The sequence below is a fragment of the Periophthalmus magnuspinnatus genome, chromosome 19, assembly GCF_009829125.3.
Source record: "Periophthalmus magnuspinnatus isolate fPerMag1 chromosome 19, fPerMag1.2.pri, whole genome shotgun sequence".
NCBI lineage: Eukaryota > Metazoa > Chordata > Actinopteri > Gobiiformes > Gobiidae > Periophthalmus > Periophthalmus magnuspinnatus.
This window is the reverse complement of record NC_047144.1, coordinates 18,088,557-18,099,849: the sequence shown is the minus strand read 5'-3', so window position 1 is coordinate 18,099,849 and position 11,293 is coordinate 18,088,557. Positions and strand designations below refer to the sequence as shown.

The window sequence follows — 11,293 nt, the reverse complement described above, 5'->3', positions numbered from 1 at the left end:
ATAGTTTTCATGTAAATAAAGAGAAAAACACTTCAAGTTTCATGTTTTTTTTAATGGTCCAACACATTCACCGTATCAGTCTCAAAGCGTCACTCAGAGCAGGCTTCACATGACACAATTATAAAGTTTATCTGAGCGAGTCTAAAGTGCATTTGAACGCCACATGTTTTGCATCGAAATCTAAACGCAAAGCAGAGAGGTCCTTGAATGCATCACTAACGCAGCTGAAAATATTTTACTAAACAAACACGCACAGGTCATTCAAATCATAAACATGAGAATTATGAGGTCAGACAAACAAACATCCAACCTGCGACTGGACACACGGGATTATATCGTACTAGATCAGGCTGACCTCTGGAGCGAGACTGGACTCAGCTCACGGGACATTCAAGTAAGAAAAAGAGTACAACATTTTCAGCGTTCTACACATACATTTTCTAAATCGCTATGGTAATACTTCTAACTTTCCATGATTTTTAAACCATGGATACAAGGATTTAACAACAAAAAAAAGCTTCATACTCTTCATTTGCAGTTTTAGATGTCTCTTAAAGGCACACTATGTAACTTTTCTGGTGGGAGGTTGGCGGTGGGGGTCTGCCGCTGCCTGCTTCCTTTTATGGAGATGTTGGAATGTTCCACAGTACGGCATTAAACGTGTCCATCTTGCGTTTATTCAATCAGGTGTGAAAAAACGTGCATTCTATCTGCGAGTGGGGTCAACAGCATTGCCGTGAGATAATGCCGTACTGTGGAAACATGCAGGCAAAGCAATGATGTCACCAGGGAGAAGAGCCTGAAATGTTCCACAGCGAACCTTTAACAAAGTTTCAACTGAAAAAAAAAAATATGAATATGTACATGTCCTGTGTCATTTTATTTTGGCACTTTTATTTTGAAAAGACTTCATATTTCATGCTCTTTGTAAATTTAAATATTCACAGTTTATCAAAAGCAGAGCCCTGTGTTAAGCACCACAATCATCCTTTACTTTTTTTTTTCTTTTTGCAAAATGACCACAAACGCATCTTCAGAATAAAAGATGTTATCGTCACTGACATTTAAACAAATTCAACTGAAATCATCGTGTTTTTCATCTAAGAATTCACATTTATACAGTTTAAAATAAATGACTTCACGTCCCAAAAGAACGAGACGACGATGAAATGTAGGCCTGTTTTCAAGTGGAAGGGCATCTGACATAAAACCAGATGTAGCCCTGTATTTTCAAATGGAAGGGCATCTGACATAATACATTACTTGCTTAAACAAAGTAGTCAAGCTCTGGCAAATCCAAACTACTCGATAAAGACTCAACATTTTGAATTCAAGTACTGTAGGGAGGGCATCTGGCTTAAACCTTGATTATCCGTTGCTATGGGCACTACTCTCCGCCCCCGCTCATCCCCCGCCCCCTGTTCTCAATCAGGTCCTCTTTGGTTTTCTGAATCCGTTGAAAAATCTCCCTGAACAGCTCCTTGTACTCGGGCTGGTGCATGTCGTCTTTCAAATGTTCAAAATCGGCCATGTTGGAATTCCGGGAGTCAATTCCGGCTTCACTTTGGATCATTTCTTCCTGGAGCGTGTTTGATTGACAGCGACTTAAAAGTTCCTCGTACTTAACTTGCAGGGCGCTGTACTGGGCGTCTACTTCGTTGAGCAGAGAAATCCCGCGGTACTTGAACGCGTCGTGCCGTCGGACGCAGGAGCAGGCGTGGTCGTCGGGAGATTCGAGGAAGTGCGCGGGTTTGGTGATGGCGCGTTCGCTGCCGCTGCGTTTCAGGAGACGGGAGTTGTGGGAAGAATCGGAGTGGGCTTCATCCAGGAAGTTGGCGTCAAAAACGGGCGATCGAGAAGAGGAGTGGAATTTCCAAAGCTGCCGGAGTTCGTCGGCTTCTTGCTCTAGTTCGATTATTCGGGTCTGAAAGTGACAAAGAAATAAAACGTCAGAAACAATATTAAAGCGACGCATCGATACTGATACTGGAATCGAATATCGGCACAGATCCAGGAAAATTAGCCGGTCGATTCAGCCCATAGACTGTATATATAAATGGACATACTGTAGCTAACCTGCTAGCCACCATGTTCCAAACAGGAAGTGATCATGGGCGCACTTCCGGCTCCATCGAATCTGGCTCCAATTCACTTTCTATTGAAAAACTGTGGTCCTTCTCTCTGTAACTGCTGCTGTCAGACTCATCATTTTGGTCTTAAATTGTTCGTATTAACTGGCTCTACATGATCCTGAATTGTTTTTGAAATAAACAGAAATTCCACCTGTTGAACATAATTGTTTCAAAAGGTCACGTCAGTTCTTGGTTCAAAGTCCTTTTAACAGAAAACAACAGGTCTTTGGGGTTAAATATAAAGCCTCTTTAGTTCAGCTCCAGGTCTGAGCTGTAATTACAGGGTGTGCTCTAATCAAACAAACGGACCAACAAAACCAGACTGAAACATGTTCTGTCGTTTCAACCCAGCCCCAGATTTAAACGATTATAAACACTGGGCCTGGATTAAGACAACTCCCACGGATTATTATTAGGTTTTATATTATATTTCTCCTAGTCACTGTAGAGGATTTGAGAAGCCGTCATCCAAAATCTACAGTTGATTTCACACTTGATCACATGTTCCTATGTTTGGTCTTGTCCCTGCGGTTGGTCCCTGCGGTTGGTCCCTGTGTTCGTTCCTGCGTATGTTCCTGCGTATGTTCCTGCGTATGTTCCTGCGTATGTTCCTGCGTATGTTCCTGCGTATGTTCCTGCGTATGTTCCTGCGTATGTTCCTGCGTTTGTCATATTTACATCAAGTCATAAAGTCTGAGATATGAGGTTACATAATGTCACGTCTGGTACATGTTTAGTAGGTCATATTTATGTGGATGATACAGTTATCGCTGCAAAGACTTGTGGGTAAAGGCTGATCCGACACTGATGTTTTCAAATGTTAAAGCCTCTCCATAAAGAACATATTATGTCATATTTACATCATGATAAACAGGTGTGACCCTTGAAACCTCTCGAGACTCTTCTGTATCTGTGTTTATCTGACCCAAACTGCACTCACAAGACTCACCTGCAGGGGGAGCTCATGCAAAAACTACTATTTATGCAGAAAAAAGTACTAGGATACTATGCATTTATAAAAGGACAGATTCAACGTGTGGATCATGAGCCTAATTTTTCCAAAAATGTTTGATTTATAAAGTAACTAAAGCTTTATAATGAAATCTTATATAAACTTAAACCCTGTCCACACGTCTCTTTACGACATGTTCTGTACCTTCCATCCCTCCGTCGTCGCCAGTTGCTGTTCCAGCGTGGCATTCTCATTGGCTAATATCTCTGCGTCATGCTCCGCCCTCTCCCTGCGGCTCCTCTCATTGGCCAGCTGTCTCTGTAGCGTCTGCAGAGTTTCTGTCAGGGCCTCCTTCTGCTCCTCGTGCCAACACACACCAGCAGGGGGCGCAGCGTCAGACTCATCCAGAGGGCAAGACCTCAGCCTGGGCAGAGTTAGGAGTTATTGGTTAGGGATTAGGGGTTAGGGATTAGGGTTGTTGTTTTACTCGTGTTTTTTGTTGTCACACACATTTTAAACTTTGATCCTTGATTCTAATTCCTCTTCGTGTTTATGTAACACTCTGCTCAGGTGTCACGGTGCTACACGATCATCATTACTCACTCCAAACTCAGTGATGGACAAATACTTATACTTAAAACATTAATCTAAGACCTTTATATTTTTATTTTAATAATTTCCATTTAAATAAAAACAAAAATGTGTAAACTCTGGTCCAAATCACATGTTTTTCCTGACAGGTGATTGACTGTGACCTCTTCACTAAAAAGACCTAAACTGATCAGTGACAAAATGAATCTTGATCGTTTAAAACTCCATTAATGACACAGCCTTAAACCCTGACATTTAATAGACTGAAGTGTGTGTGTCGTTCTCTTCAGACTCTTAACAAAATGAAGTGTGTCGTTCTTTTCAGTCATTTGTTAAACTGGGTTTTGCAAGAAAAGAAAAAGAAACAAATGACTGATGTGATCACACATTTACTCACTTCCTCTGACCACAGAGGAAGTCACTCAAACGAGACAGAGGATTTATCAAGACAATGTCCTGTGCAGAACTAACCCTTCCCCGTGTGTCAGATGCCCTCCCCGTGGGTCAGATGCCCTCCCCGTGGGTCAGATGCCCTCCCCGTGGGTCAGATGCCCTCCCCGTGGGTCAGATGCGCTCCCCGTGGGTCAGATGCCCTCCCCGTGGGTCAGATGCCCTCCCCGTGGGTCAGATGCCCTCCCCGTGGGTCAGATGCGCTCCCCGTGGGTCAGATGCGCTCCCCGTGGGTCAGATGCCCTCCCCGTGGGTCAGATGCCCTCCCAGTGTGTCAGATGCCCTCCCAGTGTGTCAGATGCCCTCCCCGTGTTGTTTAGAGCTGCTGACCCTGTAGTTTAGATGACATTCTGTGATGTAATAGTTCATATTTTGAACCAAATATTGCAATTAAATATTTTTTTCAATGATAAAAAGTTGCACTGTGTAACTTTCAGCGTAGTGCATCTACAACCTGCTCATCCTCACACTGATGTTATTGCTTTGCCTGTAATGTTCCACCATATGGCATTAAAGTTACGCTTTTAATGCTGAAACAAACAAACAAACGTGCGTTGTTACTCGCCTCTCGACAGATCTGACCTGTAATTTTACCTTAGGGTGGTCACCTGCTTGAAGGGAAAACATCAAGCAGATTAAAGACCCGCCAGCACAAAAAGTTACACTGTGCACCTCGAAGCCCTGGTAACCGTGACAACAACAGTGCAGGAACTGGAACAATGATAAAAGTCAAAATGGAAGCGGAAAAAATAAGCTTCAACCAGTGGAACTTATCACTATGTTTGTAAATTTCGTACATTCTGAGCTCAAATGTTATCAAGAGTTTTATGGGGTTTACAGCGGCTGTTTTTACAACTGAAACAGAAAAGTGAAATGGATGTGTTGAAATAGTTTTATCAGTTTATCAGGGAGTCTCAGATTAGCCCAATAAGACGGCGGTGCCTTCGTGGACCGGGCTTTAGACTTTGACCCGTTTCCTTCCAGCCTCACCTGCCCCTTCGTGCTGCGTTCACTGCCCCTGGGATTTATCAGTGACCGTTCCAGCGTGTGGCCTCGGTGTTTTGGAAGTTCAGCCCGAATGCGATTATGTAAACACAGTGAGCGGAGAAGCGATCGAGAACAAAACAACGCAACATTATAGGTGTAGACAGGTGTAGAAAGGGATTAGCATTAGCATTAGCATTAACACAGTAGGAGAGGAGCTAAATCCTTTGGAGGAAGTCTGACTGTCTGCTTCTTTTCAGGCAAGGTTTTTTTAGTCTGTTACAAAACACAGAACACTTTCAAAGTTTTTTATTTATTTTTATGAGAGTAAATGAAGCGATGAGGCCAAAGAGATGATGTGTGTTAATGTGAAATTCAAAGTGATTATGTGTGTTTATGTGCAATTCCTCTAGGTAAAACTGTAAAATTGTCAACTGGGCCAATGCTATATTTATTTATTTTTTTATAATGACTACATTTCGCCACTCATCTATGTAACTTCTTCAGTTCTGACAGGATTCTGGTAAGTCACAGCCTTAAATATCAACCCTAAGATGTTACAATTAAAATGGATGTTCACACCTTAGGGCAGTTCTGTTGACATAACGAATAACAGATCCTCCATCAGACAGACACAAGGTAGTGACTCTCAGAACAATATACAAATAGACATCACGTCCCAAACAGGAAGTGATCATGGACGCACTTCCGGTTCCATCAACCCTGGCTCCAATTCACTTTCTATTGAAAAACTGTGGCCCCTCTCTCTGTAACTGCTGCTGTCAGATTCGTTATTTTGGTCTTAAAATGTTCGTATTGACCCGCTCTACATGATCCTGGGTTTTTTTATTTCACTATTGTGTCTGTAAATCCATAAAAAAGATATGAACTTTAATCACAGACAAATCAGGTGGCTTCTTTCCCCAAGGTCACTCCCTCTAGTGTAGCTAAATCTATTATTGCATCAACATCAAGTCAAATATCAGATAAGACTCCGGCTAATACCCTTCAGGTCAGTATCCTCCTGTTATACCTGTGTGTGTGTGTGTGTGTGTGTGTGTGTGTTATACCTGTGTGTGTGTATTGTCGTGTTATACCTGTGTGTGTGTGTGTGTTATACCTGTGTGTGTGTGTATTGTCGTGTTATACCTGTGTGTGTGTGTGTTATACCTGTGTGTGTGTATTGTCGTGTTATACCTGTGTGTGTGTTATACCTGCGTGTAAACTCCAGCTCTTGTAAACAGGAGATGCTTTGTCTTCCTCCTGTTTGTCTCAGCGTCTTCAGACTCGAGCCGATCTTTAAGTCCTCCACCTGCTTCTGTAGCAGCTCCACCTGAGTCTGCAGCACCTCCACCGTCTCTGTCAGTCTGTGAACAGTTCAAACGCTTTAGAGGGAGTAACTTTAAAGTGTTCTCTTCTGTGATACCTGGTCTAGGTACTGGTCTAGTTCTTGTTTATATTATGATTATTTTGTTTATTTTATTAATAATAGTAACACGCTCAGTCACACAGGGGGAGCTTGGAGTAGAGCCGCTGCTTATTCACATGGAGAAGAGCAGCTGAGGCGAAGACCCAGGATGCACTGGAGGGACTATGACTCTAATCTGGCCTGGGAACATTTTGGGGTCCCCCTGGAGCAGCTGGAGGGAAATGCTTTACCAACAGCTGTTCAAGATCACTTCTACATTATTTCTACTTGTTTCAGGTTATTCAGGTTATAATTGTCCTTCCAGACCTCATGTTTGACTCTTCTCAGAGGGTTTGCACCTCTTCAGAGCCGTCACAGTCTGTGTTTAAATTGCTCCAGACTTTAGCTTTAGCAAATAGCCACTTTCAATATATTAATGTTTTCACAATATTACACAACATCTCATGATACATCACCAACGCCCTAGTACCAGGTCGAAATAAAGCTGATGCCCTCCCTCTCTTGTACTACATAAACAGAGTGAACATCCTGTACTGACCCCTGTATCTTGTTCTGGGCGGTGCGGTTGTCCGAGCTCAGTTTGAGGTTGTTCTGCTCCAGATCTCGAGCTGAAGAGTCCAGCTGCTCGTACACTTTGGCGTGCTGGTCATTCACTTCTCTGAGGATCTCCACCTGCTTTGACAGGTACTGAACAGAGAGCAGAGGGTTAGGGTTAAACAGAGAGGGACTCCAGGAGACCAGGGAGGGAAAATGCTCCTTGCTTAGTTTGGTCTGGAGCTCTTGTGTGACTGGATCTTTCTTTATTCCATGGAAGAAAAATGGCTTGATACATCAAAAATCAGACTAGATTCACAAGTTTGTCTGAGGGTTTGAGAGCAGCGTTTCAACCATTGAGCCAAACACTATGGCTAACGTCACACTCACTTAGTCCACTTCTTTATACAGGCTATAATGGAGACACAGGGAGGGCATCTGACACACAGGGACATTATAGAACATGTTGGTACTGATCTAAACTACAGGGTTAGTAGCTTTTACACAGGGAGGTTTAGGTCTCAAAGAGGATATTACATCATCTAAATAACTGCAGCCTTAGCAATACAAAGATTACAACCATTTGATTAACCTATTCACAATAAAACCTGAGGCCCTGATGCGTCTGCAGAGTTCATGAACTTGACACAAATAAAACGTTTGAGGAGATGAATCCAGGGAGAGATTTACGCTGACTCCAGACTGACTCCACTTAAGCTAATTAAAGCAGGCTAACGCACGAACCTCCGTGAAAGCAACACACGCCAACATCGACAGCAAGCTAATAATGCTAACCTGGTAACTACAAAGGTGCACTATGTAACCTTTATCTACGTCCATAAAAACAAGCAAGTGACGCAACCAGGGCAGGTTACAGGTCAGATCTATGGAGAGGAAACCCCCCTCAGTAAGAACGCATGTTTGGAAGTTATTTTTAAGCAATAAAAACACCTATGCCACACTATGGAACATTCCAGACAAAAGATAACATTTACAAAGTGCTTGTATATAGGAGTAGTTGGGAGTATATGGATTTAACAATTTCATCCATTTTGAAATACAGAAAAAATGCTATGTTAGTGGTTGCTAGTCAGAGTCCCAGTCCCAGTCCCAGTCCCTGGTTTAGTCCCTGATTTAGACCCTCGTTTAGTCCCTTCGTTTAAGTCCCTTCGTTTAAGTCCCTTCGTTTAAGTCCCTTCGTTTAAGTCCCTTCGTTTAAGTCCCTTCGTTTAAGTCCCTTCGTTTAAGTCCCTTCGTTTAGTCTCTAGGTTTCGTCCCTGCTCCAGTCCCTGCTCCAGTCCCTGCTCCAGTCCCTGCTCCAGTCCCTGCTCCAGTCCCTGCTCCAGTCCCTGCTCCAGTCCCGGTTTAATACCTCTATCTGTTGCAGTTGCTCCTGGTTGGTGGAGTACATCTGGCCCAGTCCTTGTTCCAGTTCTCTGTTCCTCTCGAGGAGATTTTTCCCGAGCTCCGCGGCCAAGTGCAGATCTGTGGGCCAAAGCAGCAGCACTGTGTAACCACTCATTTAAATATCATCCATCTATTTATCCATCTACAATCTCCCATGGAAAATACAAACAACATAGAGAAGACGAGGTGTGGTAAGACCCGAGCCTGTTTGAGTAAACCTGCTCTGCTCCAGGCCCTTAATCCTAAACTCTGGTTTAGTCAGTGATTCTGCATTTTACAAAACACACAGACTGGTCGTTTTGTTATTCAAATCCATTGCAAGTATTGTGTATTGTGTTGTACATGTACTACTACAGCACAAAAGTCTCACAGTGAAGCATTTCTGTCGTCAGCGCTGTTCAACTCACTGAATTTATTCCAGTTCTGATTTGAATTAAGACCTTTATGAACGGCCCAGTCCTTGTGCTCGGTTTATTTCATTAGGACAAATTAAGAATCACAATGAAATAGAAAAGAAACAAAATTATAAATATGTTGTTTCTAAATTTCATGTGTCTAGTTTGTGCTAAATTCAAATCAATCTTGTCCAACACAAAGAAGAGCATTTTGATTTGAAAAAAATGCATATTTCACACACCGACCCAAACATTAAGGCGCTAAAAGCTCAAATGTGAACCATATTTACACACACATCCACATGAACTCATGAATAAGAATATCATCTACAAACAGTTTAACTCGGGTCACTATAGCAGCAGTTTTGGACCTCATTAGGCCCTTGATAATCACTGTATCCACTTCATCCACTTTTATCTGCGGTCTAGTCTGGGCTGCATTTACAACCACACAAGTTATACAGTTTTTTTATTTAAATGTACTTTTACTCCACAAAAATCCCACATACTAAATATCTCATGATCTAAACATAGAGTTCATTTGTACTTCTGCGTCCCACATTAATCTCCAGCATCTTTACAGCCGATCATAAAAAGTATTGATAAGAAAACGCCTCCTGCAGCTGTAAACTCAGAAATAAATGTAAAACGTCAGAAATAAATGTAAAAAACTCAGAAATAAAAGTGACTGAAGTGAAAACGGCTGATCCGAGCTCTGAATGTGACCTGAAGGAGACATTTTGGTGCATTTGTCTGGGTCACGAGGACAAAGGGAGAGAAACACAGACCAACGGCACAGACCAGAAACAAAGAATAAAAACTCAAATATAAACCTCATCTATTGTCTTTAGTATGAAGCAGACTGTAAATGAGGTTTAGAGCTGTTATCCGGACTAAACCAGGACTAAACCAGGACTAAACCAGGACTAAACCAGGACTAAACCAGGACTAAACCAGGACTAAACCAGGACTAAACCAGGACTTAAACCAGGACTAAACCAGGACTAAACCAGGACTAAACAAGGACTAAGCAAGGACTAAGCAAGGACTAAGCAAGGACTAAGCAAGGACTAAAAAGGGACAAAACAGGACTAAACCGTGACTAAACCAGGAGCTAAACCTGGACTAAATCAGTACTAAACCAGCCAGGTCTAACCCAGGTCTAGTCTAAACAAGGACTAATTGTGGACTAAACCAGAACAAAAAAGAACTAAACCATGTTAAATCCAGGACTATACAAACACTAAACCAGGTCTAAACCAGGTCTAAACCAGGTCTAAACCAGTTCTAAACCAGGACTAAACCAGGTCTAAACCAGGTCTAAACCAGTTCTAAACCAGGACTAAACCAGGTCTAAACCAGGTCTAAACCAGGACTAAACCAGGTCTAAACCAGGTCTAAACCAGGTCTAAACCAGGTCTAAACCAGTTCTAAACCAGGACTAAACCAGGTCTAAACCAGGACTAAACCAGCACTACTTTCAGCAGTACCATAGTGGACCCCACCCCAGTATCAAACATGTTCTTGTTTTACACTGATTAAATTAAACTAGAAACATTAAAGTGTCCTGTACCATGCTCCAGGTCCTGTTTGTCGTACCACGGCTCTTCATCCTTAATCTCAAACTCTTCCTCCATGATCATGTCCGCGAGCATCTTCACGCGCCCCAGCTGTCCCGCACGAGGCGCTTCTTTAACCCAATCAGAGTCTAATTAAAACATTTATCATTTAAACTAAGAACGAGGCTGAGGAGTGACGAAGAGCGCTCCTCCTCTTCCTCGTGTCTGAAGTCCACAGGAGTCTACAGGAGCCGGTGCGTCCTGCGCGCGCCCTGCGTCCTGGCCGATGCCGCCGGGTGCAATGCGCGCGCTCAGACGCTCACGCACGAGCACAACCTGGAGCTGTCACGTCACACTTCCGGTCTGGACGTTCAAAGTAAAAGTAAAAAAGAGGTACGTGGAAAATTACTTCATAATCGTCCAAAATGTTGTAGTTTATCTCACTACATGAAGGCAGTTTACATGATACACCATTCAGGTGTATCATGTAAACTGTGTACATGTGTATCATGTCAGCCAGAAAAGTTACTATGTAACTTTTCTGGCTGAGGGTTCGCCACCTGCATGTTTAAGTAGAGATGTCATTGTTTTGCCTTGAATATTCCACAGTATGGCGTCAAACTTGCTTTATCTCCATGGAGACAGTCAGTCTACGCACAGATCTGTCGAGACGCAACCAAGAATGTGAAGGTGTTTTTGAACAATAAAACGCTGTAATAATTAAATAAATGTGAGATACAAGCTTAATGCCATGCTGTGGAACTTTTCCGACAAAGCAAGAAACTAAAAATGAGAAATGTTAGAGGAGCAGCAGAGTAAAACAAGCTAAAGTTGAAATATTATTAAAAGTCTACAAAAAT

The 11,293-nt window shown here is 42.5% G+C and overlaps 1 protein-coding gene across 1 annotated transcript; it reads right to left on the bottom strand.

Moving 5' to 3' along the window:
• Positions 1-33: 33 nt before the first annotated feature.
• On the bottom strand, positions 34-10,750 carry LOC117387281 (cerebellar degeneration-related protein 2-like). Its single transcript, XM_033984750.2, has 6 exons — positions 10,448-10,750; positions 8,445-8,557; positions 7,077-7,225; positions 6,324-6,476; positions 3,289-3,508; positions 34-1,924 (listed from the first exon to the last, which is right to left on the bottom strand). The coding sequence occupies exons 1-6, from the start codon at positions 10,527-10,529 to the stop codon at positions 1,388-1,390; spliced, it is 1,254 nt and encodes a 417-aa protein (XP_033840641.1). The 5' UTR covers positions 10,530-10,750; the 3' UTR covers positions 34-1,387.
• Positions 10,751-11,293: the final 543 nt, after the last annotated feature.

What these genes read in the sequence shown, in the direction of transcription:
- LOC117387281 (XM_033984750.2), bottom strand. Translation starts at nt 10,529, where the DNA reads ATGCTCGCGGACATGATCATGGAGGAAGAGTTTGAGATTAAGGATGAA. An exon ending in AGCAACTGCAACAGATAGAG is followed by an intron (nt 7,226 to 8,444) that starts GTATTAAACCGG and finishes CTCTCTGTTCAG; the next exon opens with TACCTGTCAAAGCAGGTGGA. An exon ending in GCCCAGAACAAGATACAGGG is followed by an intron (nt 6,477 to 7,076) that starts GTCAGTACAGGA and finishes AACTGTTCACAG; the next exon opens with ACTGACAGAGACGGTGGAGG.